General features: G+C 56.7%; 10 protein-coding genes across 10 annotated transcripts; 2 read left to right on the forward strand and 8 right to left on the reverse strand.

Annotated features, from left to right (window-relative positions):
* Positions 1 to 776: 776 nt before the first annotated feature.
* SPRG_22289 (hypothetical protein) lies at positions 777 to 1,696 on the reverse strand (the record flags this gene model as incomplete). Its single annotated transcript, XM_012350857.1, has 6 exons — positions 1,619 to 1,696; positions 1,472 to 1,567; positions 1,308 to 1,406; positions 1,139 to 1,255; positions 999 to 1,097; positions 777 to 947 (listed from the first exon to the last, which is right to left on the reverse strand). Exons 2-6 carry the CDS (start codon positions 1,547 to 1,549, stop codon positions 777 to 779), a joined length of 564 nt encoding a protein of 187 aa, XP_012206247.1. The 5' UTR covers positions 1,550 to 1,567; positions 1,619 to 1,696.
* Positions 1,697 to 2,933: 1,237 nt separating this feature from the next.
* On the reverse strand, positions 2,934 to 7,086 carry SPRG_21065 (hypothetical protein; the record flags this gene model as incomplete). The annotated part of the gene is made up of 16 exons (XM_012350851.1): positions 7,017 to 7,086; positions 6,874 to 6,972; positions 6,724 to 6,822; positions 6,433 to 6,531; positions 6,287 to 6,385; positions 6,126 to 6,233; positions 4,936 to 5,034; positions 4,787 to 4,885; positions 4,640 to 4,738; positions 4,201 to 4,299; positions 4,057 to 4,155; positions 3,759 to 3,857; positions 3,466 to 3,564; positions 3,314 to 3,412; positions 3,169 to 3,267; positions 2,934 to 3,110 (listed from the first exon to the last, which is right to left on the reverse strand). Exons 2-16 carry the CDS (start codon positions 6,889 to 6,891, stop codon positions 2,934 to 2,936), a joined length of 1,491 nt encoding a protein of 496 aa, XP_012206241.1. The 5' UTR covers positions 6,892 to 6,972; positions 7,017 to 7,086.
* A 168-nt stretch (positions 7,087 to 7,254) lies between these two features.
* On the reverse strand, positions 7,255 to 7,657 carry SPRG_21066 (hypothetical protein; the record flags this gene model as incomplete). The annotated part of the gene is made up of 4 exons (XM_012350852.1): positions 7,255 to 7,263; positions 7,317 to 7,433; positions 7,490 to 7,588; positions 7,637 to 7,657. Coding segments are annotated over 4 exons (246 nt in total), but the record flags the coding sequence as incomplete, so codon positions are not given.
* A 388-nt stretch (positions 7,658 to 8,045) lies between these two features.
* Positions 8,046 to 8,638, reverse strand: SPRG_11922 (hypothetical protein; the record flags this gene model as incomplete). The annotated part of the gene is made up of 2 exons (XM_012350800.1): positions 8,046 to 8,300; positions 8,351 to 8,638. 2 exons carry the CDS (start codon positions 8,636 to 8,638, stop codon positions 8,046 to 8,048), a joined length of 543 nt encoding a protein of 180 aa, XP_012206190.1.
* Positions 8,639 to 10,492: 1,854 nt separating this feature from the next.
* Positions 10,493 to 11,561, forward strand: SPRG_11923 (hypothetical protein). Its single transcript, XM_012350801.1, has one exon. It carries the CDS (start codon positions 10,505 to 10,507, stop codon positions 11,495 to 11,497), a length of 993 nt encoding a protein of 330 aa, XP_012206191.1. The 5' UTR covers positions 10,493 to 10,504; the 3' UTR covers positions 11,498 to 11,561.
* A 124-nt stretch (positions 11,562 to 11,685) lies between these two features.
* Positions 11,686 to 13,174, reverse strand: SPRG_11924 (TKL protein kinase; the record flags this gene model as incomplete). The annotated part of the gene is made up of 6 exons (XM_012350802.1): positions 11,686 to 11,912; positions 11,969 to 12,351; positions 12,394 to 12,700; positions 12,747 to 12,770; positions 12,822 to 13,036; positions 13,089 to 13,174. The coding sequence occupies 6 exons, from the start codon at positions 13,172 to 13,174 to the stop codon at positions 11,686 to 11,688; spliced, it is 1,242 nt and encodes a 413-aa protein (XP_012206192.1).
* A 3,925-nt stretch (positions 13,175 to 17,099) lies between these two features.
* Positions 17,100 to 18,150, reverse strand: SPRG_11925 (hypothetical protein). The gene is made up of 2 exons (XM_012350803.1): positions 17,778 to 18,150; positions 17,100 to 17,728 (listed from the first exon to the last, which is right to left on the reverse strand). The coding sequence occupies exons 1-2, from the start codon at positions 18,143 to 18,145 to the stop codon at positions 17,146 to 17,148; spliced, it is 951 nt and encodes a 316-aa protein (XP_012206193.1). The 5' UTR covers positions 18,146 to 18,150; the 3' UTR covers positions 17,100 to 17,145.
* An 805-nt stretch (positions 18,151 to 18,955) lies between these two features.
* SPRG_11926 (hypothetical protein) lies at positions 18,956 to 20,298 on the forward strand (the record flags this gene model as incomplete). Its single annotated transcript, XM_012350804.1, has 5 exons — positions 18,956 to 19,215; positions 19,266 to 19,408; positions 19,459 to 19,896; positions 19,947 to 20,137; positions 20,190 to 20,298. The coding sequence occupies exons 1-5, from the start codon at positions 18,960 to 18,962 to the stop codon at positions 20,296 to 20,298; spliced, it is 1,137 nt and encodes a 378-aa protein (XP_012206194.1). The 5' UTR covers positions 18,956 to 18,959.
* Positions 20,299 to 20,317: 19 nt separating this feature from the next.
* SPRG_11927 (hypothetical protein) lies at positions 20,318 to 21,415 on the reverse strand. Its single transcript, XM_012350805.1, has 2 exons — positions 20,768 to 21,415; positions 20,318 to 20,717 (listed from the first exon to the last, which is right to left on the reverse strand). Exons 1-2 carry the CDS (start codon positions 21,365 to 21,367, stop codon positions 20,358 to 20,360), a joined length of 960 nt encoding a protein of 319 aa, XP_012206195.1. The 5' UTR covers positions 21,368 to 21,415; the 3' UTR covers positions 20,318 to 20,357.
* A 707-nt stretch (positions 21,416 to 22,122) lies between these two features.
* On the reverse strand, positions 22,123 to 24,051 carry SPRG_11928 (hypothetical protein). The gene has a single exon (XM_012350806.1). It carries the CDS (start codon positions 23,986 to 23,988, stop codon positions 22,369 to 22,371), a length of 1,620 nt encoding a protein of 539 aa, XP_012206196.1. The 5' UTR covers positions 23,989 to 24,051; the 3' UTR covers positions 22,123 to 22,368.
* Between the last annotated feature and the right edge of the window lie 565 nt (positions 24,052 to 24,616).

Below are 24,616 nucleotides of genomic sequence, written 5' to 3' on the forward strand. Positions count from 1 at the left end.
ATCTCGTGGCTTTAGAATGCACGGACGGCCCTTCTTATAGCGCTTGCCGTAATTTTCGGGGTCCTTGAGGTAGTGGCAGACTGCGTTTTGCGCTCGGCCAATCTCCTGCGCGATACGGCGTTGGCTGAAGCCCTGGGAGGCAAAAGCAGCAATTTGCCCCTGTTCGTACGAGGTTAAAGCCTTTCCTCGGCCCATTGCCACCCTAACACGCAGGTTATATGTCGTACACGCACTAATGATCAATTTCAGCCTACCTCGCGCCTTCGGTCGTCAGTAGAAATCGTCAAATGACGGCAGGTTGACCTTGAACCTATCTTTCTTGTCAGGGTCCAAAACCCATTAGTAGCGATTCCTCCGCCAATTTCCAACATTTTTCACCAATTCCGGTGGCAATCGATCGCTTGTGGCAAGAGCTTTCGATTGCCACCCTTTTCACACTTGTTGGTGAAAAACTGTAACGGCTGTCACAAAAAGACGGCTGAACCTATCATATTGGCCCGCACTGTACGCAAATCAACTCAGTGAACGATTCTGTCGATGCGAGCATTGAACCGTATCGGTGGCGTTCAAGGCCGCTTGGGCAACCAGTAGACGCTTGACTACTGCGTTTTGGCCACAGGCAGACGCCATCATCAGCGCTGTCACGTAGTCCTACAAAATGCTGTGTATACAACGCCAACACTGCATTCGAGCTACGTTGTCGGTCGCATCCACGTCTGCAAGTGAGCGCAGCAGGTGTTGGACGATCGCGTCATGGCCATTTCCAGCTGCGAACATCAGCGCTGTCTTCCCGTCCTAAAATCACGTGTGCTTGAGTATGGCAGCCTCGTCATACGAGTTGCCTTGTCTCCAAGCCGGACGTCCACACTTTTGTCGAATTTGAGGATGGATGTCACCATACCCGTGTCTCCGGCCATCGACGCCTTCATCAACGCCGTCTTGTCGTCCTACCAAGTAGAGACGTTAGGCAGCGTAACACTATGAGACATTGGACGTACTTTATCCGTGAGATTGATGTTGGCTCCTTGGGCAATCAAATACTGAGCCACCGCGTCGTGCCCGTTTTGAATGGCCAGGATCAACGCTGTGTTGCCGTCCTACACAAAAATTAGCTTTCACGCAGTGCAGTGTCATGTACGGGATCGACGAGGTCGAGCGCGGCAGGGTCAAGGTCGCGATTCGATCGGTTCATAAAATGCTGCACCACTTTTTCGTAGCCTTTGGCGGACGCAATCATCAACGCTGTCTTGCCATCCTACACACGTCATTCTTGTCAACACGCCGTCGACTCTTTCGGCGCAGCGCACTCGGTCGACTGCGTTCACATTGCGCGATTTTTGCAAAAGTTGGGCGGCCACATCGACGAGTCCACATGATATCGCCATCATGAGCACCGTCTTGCCATCCTACCATCACGAAGCAGGTAAGCAAGACATGTACTAGTAATACATCACTGAAGAGGGTATTGTACTGGATAGAGGACATCAGGGATCGACCGGTTGATGAGACTTTGAATCACGCTCGCTTGGCCGTTTGTTATCGCCAGCATCAATGCCGTGCTGCCGCTCTACAGAAAGAAAGGCTAATATTCTCCACTTGGTCATTGAAATATACGAACCAGATCAGTGAGGTCTGGGTTCGCCGACCGCTGGAGCAGGCGTTGCACCACGGTCACGTGTCCATTCACAGACGCCAGCATCAATGCTGTCTGCCCATTCTACAATCTGATTGTCAGCAGATCATCCGATGCAACAGAACGCCATACATTGTCGACGAGGTCTAGAGTGCCCGAGTAGGCGTCAAGGCTTTGAACGACGTATAAATGTCCGTTGGCCGAGGCCAGCATGAGTGCGGTCCTTCCCTCCTACCCAAAGAGGTTGATAAGCTTGCACAATACGTCTGCTACAAGCAACCTCGTTCTTGACGTTGAGATTACAATTGATGCCCAAGAGTCGACGGACTTCGGCAAGGTTGCCATCCCGGGCGGCCTCGATGAGCGGATACTACAAAGGTTGCCACTGAGCTCGTCCCGTTGTAGCGATTTCTTAGACAACCGTAGTCGCAGGCGCCGCCATGGGAAGACCGATGCACAAGTCAGCTCTCGGCAGGTCAAGGAGCGAAAGTGAGCGCCAAACCAAGGGAGCAGCTCTTCACCCTCCACTTTTAAAAGCGGTTGAGCTTGAAACGGCAAAACTGCCATAAATGATAAAGGTACAAGCAACATGTCGAGAATACGACCCCTGTGATGCGATTCGTGTCCTGTGTTTTGTCATTCCTAAATTTGCGACTTTGCATTGCTTTTGAAAATTTTGTAATTCTTATCATATGCACTCCACCTACTCTTTGTAAGGTCTATTATATACGTGGCAGTATGTCGTTCCAAGAGATCTAGAGTCGACGTCTTGGCACCAGGCGGACCTTGTGATCTACCATACAAAAGCACAAACAATCGTTGAAAGAAAGCGCATGCATTGATTCGTTCATGTATACAATGGCCATATGTGCGCTGTCGCCGCGACAGTTTGCTGGGATTTAAATCGTCCGTTGGATTACCGTCCCGTCTTGGCGCGGAGAACCTTTCTCTTCTTGGGCACCTCTTGACTGTCGTGCGTGCTACGAGTGCGATCACAGCCGCATTCAATGCTGCTACTACCACGAAAGAAGAGACTTACTCGGATGTGGTGCACAATGTGAAGCGAGCTTGGAGCTCTTCGATCGCAGGCTCTTCCTTCGCGGTGGCGGGAAAAACCAGCGCAGCTCTCGACACGCCGATGGCCCAGCGGCTGTGTACCGATGGACGCTCCTGCACAACGTCCATTGTCAATTCGGAAATGTGGATTTGTACTTGCCTCGTTGGTTTCGTGTCTGTCGGCGCAAACATCGTTCGCACTTGCACTTCGCATGGCAGCGGTGTCGTCCGACGGAGGACCACGCTAGAAGACAAGTTGTTGTTTGTCATAGTTCATGATGGCGTTCGGCCAATTTACCGCGGGTTTCGTGTCGGTCGTTGCCGTAGGGTCAGGGTCCATGGCGGCTCCCGCGTTCTGAAGGCGCTGCACAATGGCACTGTGTTCTTGGCGCGACGCAAGAAGCAGTGCGGTGTGGCCATTCTACAGTCAGGCGTCCGACGATAGTACGATTCAATTGTACTAGAGATATGCTGCGTACGCTGTCACAGAGATGAACGTTGGCGCCGGCGGCAAGCAAGCGTTGAACGACGCGATCGTGACCGCTGGCGCTGGCGAGCATCAGCGCTGTCGTGTCGTTCTACAAAAGTATCGCTCGAAAGGAATGGCTAACAGAGGGTTCGTACTCTGTCGCTGACGTCCACATCGGCACGTGCGTTGAGGAGCCATTTGACCGCAATCTCGTGGCCGTGCATGGCCGCCATCATCAACGGCGTCTTGCCGTGCTACAGAGTGCATTGACTAGAGTCATCCCACACACGAAAAGAAAGAGGAATACGAGATCGCTGAGATTCACGTCTGCGTGGGCATTGATGAGCAACTTGACGGCAATTTCATGCCCGTTTGTAGATGCCATGAGCAGCGCGGTCTTGCCATCCTACGCAGCACAACGGACTGTTCAATACTGTCAACACGAGCATTGAACCTTTTCAGTGATGTCGGCATCGGCGTGGGCGATCAGCAGACGCTTCACGATGGCATTTTGGCCACGCGCAGACGCCATCATCAACGCTGTCGAGTAGTTCTAAAAAGAGGATAGTGATATCCCAGCTGCGATGTGCGACAGCCTACGTTGTCGGTCGCGTTCATGTCGGCAAGTGCGCGTAGTAGGTGTTGGACGATCGCGTCATGGCCATTTCCAGCTGCGAACATCAGCGCTGTCTTCCCGTCCTAAAATCACGCGTGCTTGAGTAAGGCTGCCTCGTCATACGGCATGCCTTGTCCTTGAGTCTGACGTCCACACTCTGGTCGAATTTGAGGATGGATGCCACCATGTTCGTGTCCCCGGCCATCGACGCCTTCATCATCGCCGTCTTGCCGTCCTGCGAAAAAGCCATGTCAAGCAAAGCGATAGCACGACACAACATACTTCGTCGGTGAGATTGATGTTGGCTCGTCGGGTAAGCAAAATTCGAGCCACCGCGTCGTGCCCGTTTTGAATCGCCAGGATCAACGCTGATTTCCCCTCCTACAAGATTAGCATAAGCGCAGCACGATTTGCAGTGTCATGTACGGGATCAACAAGGTCGAGCGTAGCAGAGCGGTCAACGAGTCGTTGGACCACATTTTCGTAGCCTTTAGCGGACGCTATCATCAACGCCGTCTTGCCATCCTACACAGACGATTCTTGTCAGAAAAATCGACGCCATTGCGGCGCAGCCGACTCGATCGACAACGTCCAGCTTGCATCTTTCAAGAAGTTGCAACGACAGGTTGGAGTGTCCACATGTTAGCGCCATCATTAGCGTCGTCTGACCATCCTACCGTCATGATTCAAGTGAGCGAGACGCACATCACTATGAGTGTACCCGATTCAAGATATCAGGGTTCGAGCGATTGTAAAGACGACTAAACACGTAGAATTGGCCGCTTGTTATCGCCAGCATCAATGCCGTGTTGCCGTTCTACAGAAAGGTGGACTGTCAACACCATGGTCATTGCAATGCACGAACCAGATCAATGAGGTTAGGGTCCGCCGAGCGGTCAAGAAGGCGTTGCACCACGTCCACGTGTCCATTCACAGACGCCAGCATCAACGCTGTTTGCCCTTTCTACAATCTAATTGTCAGCAGAGCATCCGATGCAGCAAAGCACCTTACATTGTCCATGAGGCCAAGAGGGCCCGAGTTGGATTCAAGGTGTTGGACCACGTGGACGTGTCCGTTGGCCGAGGCCAGCATCAATGCCGTCCTTCCTTCCTACACAGTGTGTTTGCTGTTTACGAAATATACATGGTGGTCAAGCCGACAATGTCGATGCAACTCATGTCGGCCGAGCGTTGAAGTAGCTCGACCACCACTTGGGCGCGACCGTTGGCGGCCGCCAGCATCAGCGCCGTCTTGCCCTCCTACACATCGATTCGTGAAGCAATCCTGATATATCCGCTGCAAACCTTGTTCTTGACGTTAAGGTCGCAATTGGTACCCAAGAGTCGACGGACTTCGGCAAGGTTGCCATCCCGGGCTGCCATGATGAGCGGGTACTACAAAGCTCGCCACTGAGCTCGTCCCGCTATAGCGATATTGTAGCTAACCGTAGTCGCAGGCGCCGCCATGGGAAGACTGATGCACAAGTCAGCTCTCGGCGGGTCAAGGAGCGGAAGTGAGCGCCAAACCAAAGGTGCACAGCGGCTCACACTGGCCACTTTTAAAAGCGGTTGAACCTGAAACAGCAAAACTGCCATAAATAATAAAGGTAGAAGCGACATGTCGATGATAGGACTACCCTGCGATGCGATTGGTGTGTTGTGTGTTGTCATTCCTAAATTTGCGACTTCTCATTGCTTGTGAAATTGTAATTCTTATCATATGCACTTCACGTACTCTTTGTGAGGTCTATATATACGTGGCAGTATATCGTGCCAAGACATTTAGATGCCTTGGCGCCAAGCGGACCCTGCGATCTACCATACGAAAACACAGACAGTCGTTGATAGAGAGCGCATGCACTGATCTGTTCATGTATATGATGACCATATGTACGCTGTCGCCGCGACAGTTTGCTGGGATTGGAATCGTCCGTTGGATTACCGTCTCGTCTTGGCGCGCAGAATCTTTCTCTTCTTGGGCACCTCTTGACTGTCGTGCGTGCTACGAATGCGTTCGCAGTCGCATTCACTCATGCTACGACCACGGAAAAAGAGTCTTTCCGGTACTCAGATGCGATGAAGAATGTGAAGCGAGCTTGGAGCTCTACGGCCGCAGGCTCTTCCTTCGCGGTGACGGCGGGAAAAACCAGCGCAGCTCTCGACCCGTCTACGGTGAAGTAGCTTGTGCAGATGACGCTCCTGCAAAAAATCAATTGGGAAATACGACACTGGAACGAGCCCACCTCGTTGGTTTTCGTGTCTGTTGGCACCAACATCGATCGAACGTGACATGACAATTGTATTGTTAATAGGAGGTGATGTCACTTGACGGCTGTGTTTCAAACAGGCACCTCGGGTGTCATTGGGTTAAGGCTCAAGACAGCTCCCGCGTTCCGGAGTCGCTGCACGATGGGACTGTGTCCTTGACGAGATGCGAGGAACAGTGCGGTGTAGCCATTCTACAGCAAGGCGCCCGACGATGTTACGATCTACATGAGCTTTTGCTGCGTACGCTGTCGCAGAGATCAACGTTGGCGCCGGCGGCAAGCAAGCGTTGAACGACGCGATCGTGACCGTTGGCGCTGGCTAGCATCAGCGCTGTCGTGTCGGTCTACAACAATAGCGCTCTAACGGGAATGACAAACTGAGGGGTCGTACTCTGTCGCTTCGGTTCACTTGCGCATCGGCATCGAGAAGCCATTTGACCGCAATCTCGTGGCCGTGCATGGCCGCCATCATAAGTGGTGTTCTGCCGTTCTAGAAAAATGAGTTTCAATCTCCTCAACACTGAGAGCGATTCTGTACGCAATCGAGAATGTTGGGTTTTGCGTCCACGTTGAGAAGACGCCGCACCACCGTTTCGTGGCCATGCAAAGCGGCCATGTGGAGCGCAGTTTGGTCGTCCTACGAGCGACTGAGCAAGCAGCGCTGCCTTCTCCGACATGGAACCGGGTTCGTAAAGTTGACGGCAGCGCCGGCGTGCAATAGATGTCTGACAACAGCGTCGCAGCCATGGATCGACGCCAACATCAACGCCGTTCGTTCTTCCTACAGAACGACTCGTACCCTCGGCAATAGCATCTCAACGCGATTGATTACGTTGTCGATTGCATGCATGGACGCGTTGGCGTCAAGCAGGAGTTTGACCACGCGGTCATGGCCATTGACGGACGCCAACGTCAGCGCTGTCTTGCCCTCCTACAGAGGCGCCCTTTTTAATCAAGACAGAGTGGCATGCGTACGCTATCAATAAGATTTGCATTTGCTAACTGCGCGAGAAGTGTGTAAACCACGTCGGTGCATCCGATGAACGAGGCAAGCATCAACGCCGTCTGGCCACTCTACAAGAAAATCTCTTTCAACGCCTACGCTGTCGTGCGACGTATGTACCTTATCGATGCGACTGTGCTCTGCTCCTCTTCCAAGAAGAAGAGTGGCAATACCGGCGTGTCCATGGGCCAACGCCAGCATCAGCGCAGTTTTGCCCTCCTACGTGCGCAGCGTCGAAAGGGTCTTTGCCTTGACATCTTCATGCAGCGCACGTTGTCGGCGAGGTTCATATTGTACGTGCCGTTTCCGATAACGAGCCAGTCGAGGAAGAATGCGACCACGTCATGCTGTCCCAGCATGGACGCGAGCATGAAGGCGTTCCTGCCTTTCTACAAACAAAACAACCTTGCGCTGCGGAAGCAACACGTATACGAGCGACTGCTACCTCGTCCGTGCAGTTTACCATGATGCGGAATTGACGGTCACGCGCGAGCATCCGCACTTGGTCTACGTTGCCAAACCGGGCAGCCTCAAAGAGTTGGTCCTACTTCCTCTACTGAGGAGCGCATATCGCAAGGCTCTGGGAGCGCACCGTGGCCTCTGGCGCTGTCATGAAGGATCGCACGTGGTGGGCGAAATTGACGCGTTTTCTGGGTCCTCACGCACCCCAAAATGTGCTCCAAAGAGACGCGGAAACCAAGTCCAAACCACCGACTTGCGCGTTGAAACGTCCATCCATAGGAGATCTCCTTGGATCGTACACCAACCGTTTATGGATACTATGCTTCAACTGTCCATGGACATTATTGACCATGAACGCACACCTATGCTCTCTCATCCGGAAGCAGCGACACGAGCGTTTGCGACCGGTCGGGGTGCAGAACCACGCGATGCAGCGGGCCGTTTGGGTCGGTGCACTCGGTGTGCAGCGGGTCGCCGTTGAAGACGGACGTAATGACGCCATCGTCCTAGTCCCATGACGTGATGAAGATTTCTGCAGTCTACAGGCCAACAGACGACAACTTGTGTACCTCGATGGGCAGACGCTGGGCCAAGAGCGGCTCGGACGGCTGATGTGCCGTTCGCTTCGTGTGCTCCATGAGCGCCGAGACGCTTCCAAAGCGCCGGAGGTCGTGCAGCAGATAGAGCTGCGGCGTTGCGAAGTTGAAGTCGCCGTCCAGGTACCCCGACCACGCGTCGTCGGGCGTGAGCCACAAGAGCTCGTCCAGCTCCGTGCCCAAGGGCAGAATCTCCGCCTACGTCGATGGTATGCAGCAAAATACATGATGCAAAGCGATCGACGCACCTCGGCAACGTCGGCGGCGCCAACTTGGGCGAGGAAGAACCACGTGTTGAAGCGATGCGGCGACGTCACGGGCGTTATAAGCTGCTTGTACGGCAGGAGTGCATCGTACGTGGGCGACGCCTTGGTGGCCGCCAGCAGCTGATCAAAGGTTGCCTTCTTGTCGACAATATCGTGGCGCCACTGGCGGCGGGTCATTTGGTCGACGTGGCGGCTCAAACGTGGCGACGTGAGCGAGAGATCGACCTCTTCAAAGAGCTCGCGCACCGCCGAGTGAAAGAATCTGGTCATAGCTCCGTCAATATGTGCAGCATGTAAAAATGCGAGCGAACCGTGGTGGAATGTGGGCGTAGGCCGACACCGGCGTCGGCACCGTGTCGGACGCGTCGACCTAAGGCGGTCGATGGAGTGGCTGGTACCGTGAGGTTGGCAGTACCTTGCCGCCTGGGAAGACCATCATGTTGGCCCATGCTTTCGCCGTCTTGGGCCGCTTCACAAAGAGCACTTGGTCGAGGTGGTTGAACGCAACGACGCACGCGGCCTCTCGTACTGGCTTGGCCATCGCACAAAGAGCAATCCCGTAGCCTCCGGATACCCTTGGGAGTTGAAGTTAGTATCCGGACCATACGCGCGGTGCGAATGGGCTCAGCTGCCGGTGCCTACAAGGGCCTTTGCTGTTGATACCTGCTCGTAGCTGAAGTATGTGACCTTCATAGAGGCATCTGTACGAGGTTGATCCTGACTGCGTACTGGTCTTTCGCCAGGCTCTCATTGTCTACGCAGCATTTCCTCGTCGCATGCGCGTCATGGTCCGCAAAGCTTGTCATCCCCATGAAGGACATGGGATACTCCCAGTGTATGTAAGCAATGGGTCAGTTGCGACCGAGGACTGCAAGTCCAAGCGCGACGTGTGGTAGATCTGAGCGGCTGCTGGATCACATGAGATTCATTGATAGAGGTTTACACTGCCCTAATTGTATTCATTATCAAACAAAAATTAAGACTACCAGTCAGGCTTTTAATATTTATTCTATATTCAATAATCATGTTCTAAAGGTATGTATTGTGAGAGGTTGGTTGCCGCCCACTTTTCAAGTTGCACTCCGTGCCCCATACCAATTATGCAAGCGCTCTCGACGCGCTGACTCGTCTCGGTGCTCAGCTCGACGCAGCTCGACCCGGCTGAGGACATGGAGATGCTTGCGGTCTCCACCGTGACAAGTCCATCGCAGCGCCCGAGAAGGACGTGAGGCGTTGAAGAATGCTCACATATCGCTCGTGCGCAAGCGCGACCTCGAAGCTCTTGCCGAGTCTGTTCGCCTGTACCGCGACGTCAAAGCCTCCAAGTTGATGTCCAAGGCGAACAATCCTATCGCTACGTCGGGTAGCCAGCTCGAGTAGTAACAGCGCACACGCGTGGTGCCTGCCCTTATTCCATGCCGGGCTTGAGATGACGGCGACGGATGGTTTGCTCTCAAGTGCTACAGCAGTGCATTTCCTTGCGTATCGTTGCCGAGACGAGATGATCGAGACACGCCGAAAAACAGCGAGTCCATGGCCAGGACCACATCGTCGATCTTCCACACAGGATCACACTGTGTCGGTCCCAGGACCTTGGGACCCGTCATCATAAGCAGTGACGTCTTTATTACCTCGTCCAGACCCAATGCCACATACCCACAGACTGAAGTGGTCGATCATGTTTGGACCACATTGCACTTTCTACTCGAATGTCGGCGCGCCACGTCATACCTCGGATCACTCTCCCCTTCCGCCGTCATCATCCAGTCTCTGCTCCGATAGCATGGAACAGCGCTTGCTCTGCAAGCAATTTCACATCATCACAGCTTACCTACGCACAGACGCTCGCGCCTTTTCTCGACCACCGATTTAAGAGCCTGCATGCGCCTCGGTGGGCCCCTCTTTTCAATGAAAATCCATGATCACCCTACTACGTGCGTAGAGCAAGGATCTCTCTACACCTCCGTCGCCAACACCCGTTGACGAGCATCCTCGTACTAGGCGATCTGCCCTCTCCTGAAGCGATCTGGCGCGAAGCGCTATTCGCACTTAGTCACGTGATATCCGGATAAATGCGAGGATCCGATCAAGTGCGATCTGGAGCTCAACCAGTCGTTCGCCAATCCTGCAATTGTCATGCTCGGCGCCGTCGCTCGTCTTGCGGTCGTCCGCGCGGTGGCCCGTCGCCCGGCCGCGCTCCGCCCTGTGGCCGCCGCCCGCTTCTTCTCGTCCGAAGGCAACGACAGCGTGCCCTCCAACACGTCGCGCTTCCTCAAGCTCGCCGACCAGATCGAAGAGGACGAGGGCTTTGAGCTCGACGAAGGCGACGAGCTGGTCGCCGAGGTCGACCCGGCCGACGAGTTCTTCGTGGACCTCAACCCTGGCGGCGTCGGCCTCAGCGAGCGCGACAACAAGCGCATCTACGACCTCTACATGGCGGACCCGATCGCCAACTCGATCAAGAAGCTCTCGACGGACAACCGCGTCTCGGTCGAGCGCATTGAAGCGACGATTGTCTTCCAGGGCCTCGAGCGCGGCCTCTCGATTGAGGCGCTCCGCGAACAGGTCTTTTCGCTCAAGGAGGCCAAGGCCAAGGAGGAGGTCGCGGCGCCGGCCAAGGGCGGCTTGAAGGCCAAGGTCCACGGCCGCTCCAAGAGCATCGAGGAGCTTGCGCTCGAGACGAGCAGCAACAACGATGCCAAGGACATGAACGACGAGGACATGACCGAGGCCGACTTTATGACCAACGAAGAGTGGGAGGAGTACAACAAGGAAGACAAGATCCGCGAACCCGACTTCATCTTCCTCAGCGACGAGCACGACGAGCTTCCGCCGCTCCACCGCCAGTACGGCAAGCGCAACCTCTCGGACCAGCTCACGGTGGCCGAGGCCAAGCGCCTCCAGGCCGGCGCCGAGAAGAACAAGGTGACGCTCCTCCCGAGCTTCGCCAAGGCGCTCAACCCGACGGGCAAGTTCAAGATTGCCATCAAGGACATCTCGACCAAGCGCGCGCCGCTCTACATGCGCGACGTCGACGGGTCGCTCCGCCTCGCGACGGACGAGGAGGTCGTGAAGCGCTCGTGGGTCAAGCGGCCGTCGTACTTCCAGGGCATTGAGCAGTACGTGTAAGACGTTTTTTGCCAAAGCCATCAGTAGGAGATAATAATAGAGATCTATGGACTTGGAAGAACCATCCTGCCTCTTGTTTCCTAGCATGTTCATCGGGTAGCAGACAATGTTGTACACCCTCGCAACAACGAGGGTTCGAGGGTTCGCGTCAATATCAAAGTATCAAACTATCAAAATATCAAAAAGAGCTACATCGCGCAGTCGCTCAGTTGGCTCTGCAGCGTCGAGACAAGGTCCAGCGCTGTCGGGCGGTGCACCGGGTCTGTCGCCAAGCACGAGAGAGCCAAGTCCCTGACCCACGCCGGACACGACGACGCAAACACGGGAAGCTCGCTGCTGCCGTCTTCACCGTTCTCGTTTCCTTCAATCTGCTGCACGGGCACGGTGTGTGTGCTGAGCTCGGCCACCAGGAGCCCTACCCCCACTCTTCTTTTGAGAAAAGCCGATTGTAAAGAGAACGAGGATTCATACCCAGCGCATAGATGTCGGCGGCGGTTGAGAGTGGTTCGCCATGACGCACCTCGGGCGCCACCCATCGGTTCGCAGCACTGCTGTCAGTCCCGAGCGCGGTGGCCGTCATGCCGTAGAGATACGCGCGGCAGTCGGCGTCGAGTAAGACGTGGCGCGCATCGAGGCAGCCGTGGAGCATCGGGACGGCGTCGTGGAGGTAGACGAGCCCGTTCAAAATGTCTCGTAGGAACTGCGCCTTGCGGCTCCACGGCACGGCTGCCTCGGGCGTTGTCGCGAGGTAGCTGCGCAGATCGCCATGAGGCATGAACTCGAGCACGCACTTGAGGTCGGTCGGGCTTGTCCACGCGGCGCCAAGAAACGGCACGATCGACGGGCCGTCCAGTCTACCATATACGCTTACACACGTCGTTGGAACGAGCCTGTACGTGGTCAAGACGTGGATCGCGTGGACGAAGCGCTGCGTCTCGGCGGGCGTTGGCACATGCAGCTTCTTGATGGCGACGACGCTGCCCTTGTAGCGACCCCGCCACACGCGTCCGGCGACGCGCGCCTCGAGCAATAACGCTGTCTCGTCGAGCTGCACCATCGCCAAGTCTGCGAGCGTGAGGTCGTTGAGGACTTCGAGCTGCTTGGCCTGCCGTGCTCTTCGGTCGCGGCGCAAGAGGCAGCCGCCGACGACGACGAGGGCCAGAAACGCCGAGCTTGTGACGGCGACACCGATCGTCGACCAGACTACAGGGCGATGAGAGACATGGCAGCATGCGCGAGAGAGCCGTACGGTTGGTGTACTGCACGTCGATCTCTGGTCCACACACTTATTATGAGTCAAAGCGCAACGAAGCAGAGGACGTACGGGGAAGGACGCACACGAAGAACTTGTGGCCGTGCGCTGCCCACAGCGGCTTGCGCGCTGCGTGGTGGCGGTCGCACTCGGCGACGCTCGCCTCAATCGCCGTGCTGTTGTCAACGGCAAAGCCTTTGGCGTCGGTGGACGGCGAGAGTGCGTTGAGCGCTTGGTACGAGGAAGCGTCAAGCATGACAGACGAGAGGTTGCAGCCGTCGCACGAGCTAGCGCGGGCGGTCAGTACGCAGAATACCGGCCCATCGGCTATCATCATACAAGGCGACAAGGTGCGACGCGTGGAGGCTGACGTTGGCGAGGGTGCGTAGCTGCGGGTTGTGCCCGAGGTGCCTGCACGGTGTCATGAGACGCAGAATGATGACAAGGCTGTCTACGTACAGGAATTGGAGGTGGCGCCAGTCGAGGTTGCGAAGCTCGCGCAAGTGGCATGCCTGCAGCGACCTGCCATGCGATCATATGGCCCCGCTTCGAGATCTAGGGAAGAACCTACAGGCGCCGCAGCGACGTCGGAAGCGAATCCAAGCTTGCTGTGCTGCGAGACAAGTCGTTGTCATCCAGTCGCCTAGCCATGTGAGGTTAGAGGGAGTTGCACCGAAGATGTAGCGCACAGATCGCGTAGACGGTGCGGCAAGCCGGCTGGAACGGACTGCAACGAGGTGTTGGCAAGGTCCCTACAACCATTGGCGCTCGTGTTGTCATTGGCCTCTGACGGTGGTTACATACATGGTCAAGAGAGAAGGTGGCCATTGTAGCGCAGAGGGCATGCGTTCGATGCTGCAGTTCTGGACAGTGCTACGCCAAGAGATTGCTGCATGATGCGTCCGAAGCGTCAAGGCATCGCGTACAAGGAGGCGAGCGCCGGCAGCACGAGGGCCTCTAGGTTGAGCTTCGTGCACATGACCGAGAGATCGCTGACGTTGGTGGCAGACAGATCGCCCAAGGCTGGGCTGCCACTGCAGCGAAGATCCAAGACGCCTGGCAGCGGGCTGCACGGTGCTATGGCCCCGCAGGCGCGATCCACTGTGCACAGCGTAGCATTGGCCGGGCACGCGACGACGACGCTGGAGACGTCGGGCGGCAGCAGAGCTGCGTACGGACACGCGGCCGCAGCGCCTGCCAGCAGCGCCACCGCAGCTTGCACTCGCATCGGATCTTGCGGCTTGTTCCAAAACCATCTGGCTGGAAAGGGAGAACCATACACTATTTCGAGCATCTCGGTCCCAAGTTTCCCGCGCTGGACCTACCGGATCGGCGCCAACGATACCACCCGCTCCGTAGCAGTGCAGTGCAGCACGCGCAGATTAAACCAGCGCAGCTCCACTGTGTCGAGTAGCATGTGTACCACCGACGTACACTGCACAGTTGGATACAACCATGACGTGGCAGCCCAGCACGTGTTTGTTCTATGTGGGATCCAAAGGACCGAGTGCATGCCGAGACAGAGAGGTTTAGCTCACGCCGTTGTTTATTATTGCAGTGGTTTGTCGAGAAGAGCTCGACCTTCTGGAGGTTTCGACTCGAATGCACACATCTTGGTTGCTCCGCGTTGTCGATTCTGTCATCGCTTCGTGTCCTCGGATAAGAACGGGCTAGGCTGTACCAACCGTGCAGCTACAACGCAAACTTGCCCGAACCATGTGTGCTCTCTAGTTTCTTGACGGGTGCCCCAAGCCTCCGCAGCACTCGTTGGGTAGTGGCATGATGGACGGGGTGGCAAAGGTGATCTAAGGTGGCGAGGTTGCGAGCAAAACGTTTTACAAACGCATCGAACGACAATAGTGTACAGCGGATTGGGTGTTCCAAACCCTCAAGCCCTCTTCCATCGATAGAGAGAAAAACATCACCACAGTCTGGGGCCCGATTGCTGAGAAAAGACATATGAGCGCCCTTTTCCCTTCATACTCGACGCCCCAGCGATGGTCTACCGCGTATTTCAATGCTTTGACTCAAAGCAGCCACCTCGCAACACCCCCAAGTACATTGGCTGTGCCTTGGAATGATGTACAGCTTGGTAAAGACGATCCGAGGTTGCGACCGAGCACATTTTCCCAACTTATCAAACAACGCATCCGCAACAGTGTGCAGTGGAGTGGACATTCCAAAAGATATGGCACTTTTCTAGCGATAAAGAGGGAAACATCACCACCGTCAGGGGACCGTTTGCCGAGAAAAGATGATATTGGATGAACCATTGTCGAAGTAGCGTTTTTCACATTAGGTCGGGAAGCCACACGGGCTATTGCGAGGATGCAACTTGTTTGCCTGAAGGAAATAGAGTTGGCTGGCTTTGCACGCTGCTTGCAGAACTTAGTCGAGCGTACATGCCGAGGCGGCGAGTACCAGCGATGTTGAACGTCGCCTGTAAAGGCTGCGAGTAAAAGCTAGCACACCCTGTCGCTTCACAAGGGAAAAACCTGCAATATCGCTTTTACAGCGAGCGAAATGGCGTCTTGCAGCGCGTCATAATCGCAAACACCATGCTCTACAACAGCCAGCACGTCCAAGACAAGGAGGCCAAGCGCCGCGCGCGCGAGGAACAGCTCTTCCGCGAGACATACCCTGCTCTCTACGCCACCGAGCAGCGCCGCAAGGCGAAAGAAGCGCGCATGGCGGCCAAGCCTGTGCCGAGCCCCAAGCCGCAGCCCAAGAAGACACCCGTGGCTCGCTCCATGACCAAGCCGGCAGCCAAGACGACCAAGCCGGCGGCCAAGACGACCAAGCCGGCAGCCAAAACGACCAAGCCTGCGGTTGATCTCCGCAAGAAGGCAGCCGCAGCTGCCACCACCACGCCAGCCCCAGTGCGCTCAGCGACGCCAGCCCCGGAGGCTGCAACACCACTCGAGATGGCTGAGGCTCGAATCCAGGAGCTCACGACGAAGCTCGCAGTGGCGCAACGGACCATTGACGAGCAGAACGCAGCTATTGCACGCCTGCAACAAGCAGCTGAACCCAACACGCCGCCGCCGACGACGACGACCCTCGACGACACCACGGACAGCATTCCAAGCAACTCGATCGCACCGGTGCCAGAAATTGTGGCTGATTCAGCCGCCGACCAAACCGACACCGACGCAGAGTGCACCGAAAGCAAGTCGCCGATGGCGATCATGCAACAAGTGATTCTTGAACAAGCACCGTGTCTCCACCGCCTTCCTCAAACCAGCAACTTCCAGCACGCGCCACCATTGCTCTGGACTCCAAACGAGCGCGTGGTAGCGATCGATACGCTCGTTCGCGCCATCACAGCGATCCAGACACGGCAGCCGATGGCTCTCGAGCCGTACTTGGTCCTCGCACCGGTTCCTCCGGGGCATCGGGACGTGGCGCTCGAGTACGAAGAGACCTTGCTGCGCGGGTTGCTGGCCAAGGCCCACGAGTTGGGTCTTCTGTAGCTAGAGTACGCCGTAGTAGTAGACATAAATGACAATATATAAAGCACCAAACACTACACAGCTTGAACCCGATTGCTGTCGGAACGTGATCACGGCGCCAGCAGCTGGCGCCAGCTCAAAGCTCAACAATCTTCTCGTCATAAAATAGTGTGGATCACGTTTGATTAGCGCATTTGATCTATTTTCGACCAATCCCAAGCGATCTTTGGCCCTGACATCGCCCCCGGGTCGGTCGGGCGACCATACCTCGATTTAAAATGAAGTCGCTCCAGCTTGGCACAGCAATAGAAGGCACTGTTTAGAGCTGAACGGGCTATACCGCGCCGGCGTTTGAGGTGTATAGAATGAATTATAAGCCAAACAATCATAAATGGCACTTGCCACAAACAACCATATTTAGCCACATTTAAAGCCGTACCAACTTTTGGAGGTCGCATAAGCCTCATTTGCAATGAATCCACATGCGTCTAGAGCTGATCACAGCGCGCAGACCACCAAGCATTGCTTCTACGAGTCATCGCTGGTTGTGGTGGCGCTAAGGACACCCGAATGGAGCGGCACAAGATGTCGGTGATCGGGTCGCATCGATTGTCAGAGGTTTCACCCCAAGTGCCGTCCTTGTCAGCGAATGCACAAGTTGCACGAGCCTTTGGGGGTGAGCTCCAACGCTTCTCTTTGTGCGTGCGATGCCGATCACGTCGCGGTTGTTGATTGCACTATAGTGCAAGGTCTAACCCTTGACGTTCTGTCCCTTGGATCACTTGTCGTTTGGTCTTCGCGCTCGCTCAGTCTTTTGCAGAATCCTGAACCCCGTCCCCTTCATGGGCACGGCCCTACACACCTCCCACCGGCTACTAATAGTACAACAACATTAATATGGACCCTCGAAAGGCAACACATGGCTCGAGATTAAAATGTCGTTGCTACAATTGGCTTCGCGTCTGGAAGTGCTCGTTGAGGGCCATGGCGACCTCCACTCGCTTTTCAATGTGGGCGCCATGCGCCGCATCTTCGTAAATGATTTTGCGCGTCTTCGCCCCCTTTAGGAGGTCCGCGAGGATGTCCGAGTTGTTCGGATGCAAGAGTCGATCCCGTCGCGCGCCAATGATCAAGATCGGAAACCCGGCTTTCGCAATCGCTCGCAAGCGCGCGGCGCTCATGTGGTGGCGAAGTACCGCCGAGTACTGGCCGCACATGCCTCTCACCGTCGCCCGGCTGTGGGCGAGACGTTCCCAGTGGTAGTTGTAGACGTGATTGCCGAACGCGACGCCGTCCTCGTCGGTGCGGCTGAGGTACTCCTCCGTGTAAAGCACGTGGATCATCTTGGTCGCAATTTCGTGGCGCGACGTCGAAAAGAGGTTCTTCGCGAGCTCCCAGTAGCCTCCGAGTTGCATCGGGCGGGGCGTCGCGCCTTGGATAAAGCCGGGCGACGTCACAACGAGCCCGAGCGACTTGACGCGCTCCGGCGCCGCCGACGCGAGCTCCTGCGCGATCATGCCGCCCATGCTACGCGAATATGCTTGGTGATACGCTGCAATCCGAATCAAGCGCATACCTCAGGCCAACGATGTGGGCGTGGCGCCATCCGAGGTGGTCGAGCAGCTGCAGCGCGTCGGTCGCGAGCATCGACGTAGTGTACAGCCCCGCGGGGTGGTCCGTGCCGCCAACGCCGCGGTTGTCAAACGTCACACACTGATAGCGGCGCGCCGACGGCGAGCTCGGGTCCAGGAGCGTCGCGATCACCGGCAGCCATGCTTCCTTCTCGGCCATGAGGCCCATGATGAGAAGGACCTTCTCGGGCGCGTCGTCGGCGCCATGGACCGCGTACTCGACCTTGAGACCGTTCTGCAGCGTCGCATGGCGCACGTCTGCGTACATGGCGATCGTCGCCGCCGGGCGGAAGAGCTCGACGTCCGTGGGCATGATCGGATTGCGCTATGCCGCAGATAACCAAACGCGCCATCTCGGGAAGGTGCACTGTCGTACCCCGGGGCACATCAACTAAACACACGCGACTTAAGTCGCAACGACCCATCTCACAGCATCGAAGCGCGCCATACAACGCGCAGCACGATGTCCATGGTGTTTCTAGTGCTCCGACAGACATACCTATGAGCGTGGACAGCTGGCATTATCACAATGGTGGATGTTCCGGGCGCCGTCCAACGGAGGCAATGCGCAGGGGAGAAATTCGGTGCAGTACGAGGAGGAACGCTGCTTGGACCACGGGGGAAGGAGAGATGATGATGGCTACCGTCATCCACGGCGCGCGACGACAAGTACCGTCAACCAGCGCACATCGCTGTGCTCGGGAAGATAACCCTACCCGCGATTATACCGTAGCACACTGGGGCCTGGACGAGTGTTTTTGTATCCGCTAAATTGTGGCGCCAAAAACTGGTACCGGTACAAAAGCAGCCCTCACTTTGCCGCAGAGAGCTAAGACCATCACTGATGCCTCCAGAGTACACCCTTAGATTGGATTGATTGGTCGTGATATAATGTACAAGCCCATAAGATCCTATTGTATGTATTGCCGTTGAGGTGTCGATCCACTGCACATAGCGCCAGGTCGATTGGCCGTTGATCTGTCCACGTCGAATCCAACGTCGAGCGCGATACCATGGGAGGGAGCTCACAATTTTTGTTTCAATTAGTATGGACGTCCTAACCAATATAGGACCGTATTGCAGTTCACGCTTCGTTAGGAGTCTTAAAATACCCGATATCCGACCTTATGCCGGTCAAGCAGGTCAAGGTCGGCGCCCGCCAAGTGCAAGAGATGATCGTGTACGTGAGCACGTGCCAAGAGCCACAGACGGACAAGTTTACGACGCGCGTCTCCAAGCTAGCGACCATCGAGACGCTTCAGGCCTTCCTCGTCGAGCAGTGGCGCATCGCCAAGCACCGACTCGCTAGCGTTCCGATCTCGGAGCACATTTTCAGTTTCCAGGGACGCATCATGCGTCACGACGCCCACCTCGACATTTACTGTACGACACGAGTCCACACGGCATAAGACAATACTGCTGTTTTCTTGTAGACGTTGGGAACGGCGACACGATCTTTCTGCGTCTGCCGGGCCATGGCCCCGTGACGACTCCGTGGGCCATGTCAACCAGCGAACTCCGGGAAGCGCTTCAAGACCGCCGCACGTACCGTCCGAATCTGCTGCCCGAGCAGCTCGTACGCCATCGCATCGCTTTGGCATGACGACGGATTCTGGTGGATATTAGATGTACCAGCTCCAACATCTTTTACAGCGCGAGAGTCGACTGGAGCGGCTTCAAAAAGCCACAAAGCGTGGCGCCACCGATGACGTCAAGCGCATCACGCAAGAGCTGCGCGAGCTCGACGCGGAAGAAGCGGCGCACGCAGTCGCGGCGAGCGCGGCCCCGCTATCGCGCCCAGCGTCGATCAAGTGGCCGCACCCGCCAAGTCTCCGGCGCACGGTCTTCTTCTCTCTCTCGGCCCTCGAGCGCAGCTACCAGTCGATTCCGCGGGACGTGTTTGAGCCCGGCCTCTTCCTGCTGGACGCGCGCCGCGACTGGGTCTTTGGAAAGCACAGCAGCCTCCAGAAAGAGAGCTTCGACTACAAGTACATGGCGTACGGAAAGGATTTTTTGGACATGCTCGTCTTCAAGGAAGAGGCCAACCTCGTCTTTTGGTTCCAAGTAGTCCATCGACGACACGAGACGACTAACTAACTAACGGTATGCCGTAGCCGGACCACAGCCTCGCAGCGCTCTCGGCGTTTGTTTCCAACCTCGTTGACCCGTCGACCATGCGCAAGTACGAGCCATTGATGCTCGAAGCGCCCAAGTGGCTCGCGCTCGGCGGCCACAACGGCTGGGAAGGCAAGCCGCGACGCGACGGCCGAAGAGTCCAAGCCCACCTCAAACCGGTCTTCACGCCGTACGCCCTTCTGCGATCTGGTATCGACTCGGCATCTGGTACGACGATGTAGGAGCGTCCAGCGCATTGTAACCAACTTGGCGTCCGAGAGCTTTGACGTCGTCGCGATCAAGGAGATGCTCGTGCAGGCCAACCCGAGTCTCTTGTTTGCCAGCGACTAGAACGAGCGACCAACTAAGTAGCAAGAAGAACAGGGATCGTAGTACACGCAGCTTAGTCGCTAGGCCGAGAGGACGACGACGCGGAGCGCAGCCGTGACGCACACCAGCACGACGAGGACGCACACGTCGTCAAAGAGCTTTTTGCCCATGCGAAGAATGTCACGGAGCATCGGCACCTGCCCAAGCACCATCTTCATGATCATGCCCGAGTCGTCGGCTTCGTGGTCGCCCGTGACGGGGACACCCACGATGCTGCGGGCGACCTTGAAGAGCACCGAGAAGAGAAGGCGGATCGCGACGGGAAAGAGCATGAGCGGCGGGTGCGAGAACGACGGGAGGAACCAGCTCGACGACGCTGGCGCAATGCTGTCGCCACGGGCGAGCGACGCCTGGATGTGATCGAGGATCGTCGCGTCCATCTGGCCTTGGACATGAGCGATGCCAGCAAGAAGTGCACCGGATGAAGTACCTGGTCGCGCTCGAGTTGCTGCTTGACGGACTCGATGGGGATGCCCTGCGCGAGGAGCGCCTGGACGGCGGCGTATTGCGGGTTGGACAGCACCGACGCGGACAGGCCTTCGAGGTCCAGCGTAAGCCCAACGACGATCGCCGCAATGAGAATCACGAGAAGCGCGCCCGTTTGCTCCATCTTGAACATGGTCACGTCGCGCGAGTAGTTGGACTTGGCCGTGTCCGCGGAGCGCGGCGGCGCGGGCGGCGCCTGGACAGCCGTGGTCGCTGGCGTCGTCGTTGCTGGCGTCGCTGGCGCCTCGGGTTCCTTTTCCTTCTCAACGTTGCCGAGCCGCTCGGCGACCTTTTCTTGCTGCTTGGCCTTGCGCAGCGCAGCGTCGCGACGGCGCTGGGCGGGGTCCACGCGCACGGATGGCATCACGAGCTCCTTGGTCGCCGCCGCTTCGTTCTCGAGCTCTTTCGCCATCTCATCGAGCGTGTCATGGGCTGGGTCCTTGGCAGGCGCGAGCGACCCCGTCTGCCCTGTCACGTACTTGAGGCGCTTCTCTTGGCTCGCGAGGATGCGGGCGCGGCGCTGAGCTCGGGCGTCGTCGGCCATTGTCGGCTTTGTGGACGTCGGGATTATGACCAATCACAGCGCTGGGTGGCCGCGACCAAAATGGCTAAATGCACCGTACTTGCGACCCCACGCGTCGGCTCCACGGTAACGATTTCGGCGTCGACGCCATGCACATCAAGCACCAGGTATGCAATGCTTCCTGTATAAGCAATCTTGCGTGCCCTTTGCAGCGAGGCGCGATCGAGAGCCGTGGCGTGGTTAAAAGTAGCGTGCGTTTAGCTGCAGCGAGGAGCCATGCTGCCCATGGCACCGAGGCGCCACGTGAAGCGGAAAGCATTGTGCAGCTTCCGAGCCCGTCTTCTTGCGGCCAGATAAACGGTAGCCCGCATTTTAACTCGATCATAGCGGCTGGAACGGTACCGGTAGCGGTGAACCAAGAATCCTCGACCGAACGATCCATGCCACGTCAGCCAGCGCCGACGTCGAGGTAGCGCGGCAACTGTGGATGTGGAAGGTTGCGTCGCTCGGTGTAATGACCGTACATAATGCGTGCTACCGGTGCAGCCTGCGGCTAGTAGCAGCAACTGAGCTCTCACGTCAGCCCTTTCGCCAAGGGCAGGATCAATAATGGCCTTAGCGTCCGTGGAAGCAAGCGTTCGTTGGCAACCACTTGGCATCTGATTCAAAGTGTCATCTTCTCGGTTCTGGTTTTCCTCGTCTGGGTTCAACCCAGACGAGCAAGACACCAGATCTGTTCTGCGCCTCAACTCAGATGCACCATTTCAGAGAACGACACCGATTCTATTGATTGTGTTACTCTGGACTCGGACGGGCGCGCTCACCTACACACAGGTGAGTGATACGAGTGACGGTGAGAGGAGGAAGAGGAGGATCGAGACACTTGTTGGCAGCAGCACGGCGCGGCGAAGCGCTCGTCGAATGTGCGACGACGCAGCATTGGACGGGTCGCAGAAGACGGCGCGTGCTGCTGCCAAGAATAAATAGTCGTGTTTTTGTGGGTTTCTACTGTACGGGACGGCTCACGCGAGGTCAAGCATCGCGTCAAAGCGATCGTCCGAGAGGGACTGGATTTGTTTGTTCCAGTGGAGCTTGGCGTTGTCATGCAGCGCAGACGAGACCATGTTGAGCAAGGTCTTGTCGCGCAGCAAGAAGAGGTGCTGCAGCTGCAAGTCGTCGCAGAGACCGCCGGCCTCGCGCGCGACGAGCACATGCGGCGACAAAATGCAGAGGCGGATGCGGTGGAACGCATCAAAGACCGCCTTGGGGAAGAGCTCCAAGTACACGTTGGCCGACGCCAGCGTCACGAGCTGCACCGCGAGAAGGCGGAGGAAGAGCAGCTGCCGCGACGTGCACCGGGCAGGCCACCGCCGAAGCAGGCAGCTCAGGAGAAAGTCGAGGCCTTGGTGCGGCGACGCCTTGGTGAGCGCTGTCATGGTCGACACGAGCGCCTTGACCGTCAAGTTGGACGCGAGGTTGGCGCTGCCCGAGAAGGACGAGTCGCCAGGGTACTTCTCGTTCGTCGAGACGGTCGAGAGCGACCACGACCGGCAAAACATCGAGAGCGACCGCTTCGCGCTCTCGTACACCGCCATGTCGTCGTCGTTCGAGGCGGGTCCCTCGTCGTCCATGTCGTCAAACATGTTCTCTTGGCTCTGCACCGAGAGGTCGTGCTGGAAGCGGACGAGGTGGCCGAGGAGGTTGACGACGCCCTCCATCGAGAGGCCCTGCGGCGACGTCGCTTGGAGGTTGTAGAGCTCGATGCCGACGGCTTCGATCGCGTTGAGGATGTCGAAGCGCAGGCCCGGCACTGTGTCGTAGATCGCGAGCAGGATGTCGGTGTGCGCGGCAATTGCCCGCGCGTCCTTGATCTTCATGAACTCGTACGTGATGTGCTGGACGAGACTCGAGTTGATGTACATTTGAACGAGCTTGACCGCGGGCGTAAATGGCGCAGGGAGCTCCGTCTCTTCCGTGTGGAGCTGCAGGAGGCGCGCTGAGAGGTGCTGTTGAAACGCGACGAGGTCCATGTGACCCGGCTTGCCGGGGGACCGCGACACGACGAGGTTGCGGTTGAGCTCCGAGAGAACGTCGATGCGCGGGAGGAGTGCGGTCATGAGCTCAAGCATGAGCTGCTCCCATGCCATCTCGCGCAGCATCTGCGACGTCGTGAGCGGCTTGGTCTTGAGCGACTTCTTGTGGAGCTTCTTTGACTTGCGGCCGAGCGAGCCGAACGAGCCGTAGTCGCTGCTTGGGCTCGGGGACATGCTGCAAGGCGACCCACCGAGCTCGAACTCTTGCGGCGTTAGCACCTGACCCTTGTCGTTGAAGAGCTTGGCGCACTCAAAGATCGTAATGTTGCGGCGCTTCTCGTCCGGCGACGAGGTCTCGGTGGCATGTGGCTTGGGCACGTCGACGGCGAAGAAGTCCTTCTTGAGCACATGCGACTTGGGCTCGCGCTTCTTGTCCTTGGGCGAAATGGTCGCGAACGCGTGCGCCGTCAACGGGTGCGTCGGGACGTTCATCGCGCTCTTCTTCTTGGCGACGGCCTTCATGCGCAGCTTGCGCATGTTCTTCTGCATGAGGAAGTCCAGGTCCGCTTCCGCGTCCATGGAGCGGGCGTCGTCGGTGCGAGGTGTCATCGAGGTCGGAGGTCGATGCAGGAAGATGCTGGGATCTTCGCTAGCAGGCGTGGTGAAAATGAAAAATGAAAATTTGCGCAAAAAACCGTGCCGCAACTCTCTTGGAGTTTGTATACCACACGCTGCAGGGCCAGTTTCACATCGTATTTTTTTAAAACGCAACAAAAACCCTCCAGGATTCGAAGCCCACAACATGGCGCTGGATTCCACCAATGAAAATGCGTTATTTGGATTTCTTGATGCGTGATTGGCCACAATCCGAAGTCACAAGAATCTTCTTCCTCAGCGAACCGGAGCGTCGTCACGTCTCTCAGTATACATACCCTTTCAGTATCAATCTTCACTTGGAATAGGTCCGTCATCAAAAGTCTCTTGGAAAGTATACACTGTAAGAGTAGATATTTTAACTAGATTCGTCATCCAGGTGCCGCACGGACTTTAAAGCACGTCCGAGATGCGACACCAGACGTTAAATTATTTTCCAGCACGTCATATGCTCATACTGGAACCAAGTCAATCGACACTTGCGACGAATAAAAAACAAGAGGCACGCATCCAGGTGAATAAAAATTGTTGACCAATACCGCGGCGGCTCGACCCGGGATGACGCAACACACTTTTTGTATTT

This window comes from Saprolegnia parasitica (genome assembly GCF_000151545.1).
Source record: "Saprolegnia parasitica CBS 223.65 unplaced genomic scaffold supercont2.70, whole genome shotgun sequence".
Taxonomy (NCBI): Eukaryota; Oomycota; class Saprolegniomycetes; order Saprolegniales; family Saprolegniaceae; genus Saprolegnia; species Saprolegnia parasitica.

What these genes read in the sequence shown, in the direction of transcription:
- SPRG_11923 (XM_012350801.1), top strand. Translation starts at nt 10,505, where the DNA reads ATGCTCGGCGCCGTCGCTCGTCTTGCGGTCGTCCGCGCGGTGGCCCGT.
- SPRG_11925 (XM_012350803.1), bottom strand. Translation starts at nt 18,145, where the DNA reads ATGCCCACGGACGTCGAGCTCTTCCGCCCGGCGGCGACGATCGCCATG. An exon ending in GCCCACATCGTTGGCCTGAG is followed by an intron (nt 17,729 to 17,777) that starts GTATGCGCTTGA and finishes ATATTCGCGTAG; the next exon opens with CATGGGCGGCATGATCGCGC.
- SPRG_11927 (XM_012350805.1), bottom strand. Translation starts at nt 21,367, where the DNA reads ATGGCCGACGACGCCCGAGCTCAGCGCCGCGCCCGCATCCTCGCGAGC. An exon ending in AGCAACTCGAGCGCGACCAG is followed by an intron (nt 20,718 to 20,767) that starts GTACTTCATCCG and finishes GTCCAAGGCCAG; the next exon opens with ATGGACGCGACGATCCTCGA.
- SPRG_11928 (XM_012350806.1), bottom strand. Translation starts at nt 23,988, where the DNA reads ATGACACCTCGCACCGACGACGCCCGCTCCATGGACGCGGAAGCGGAC.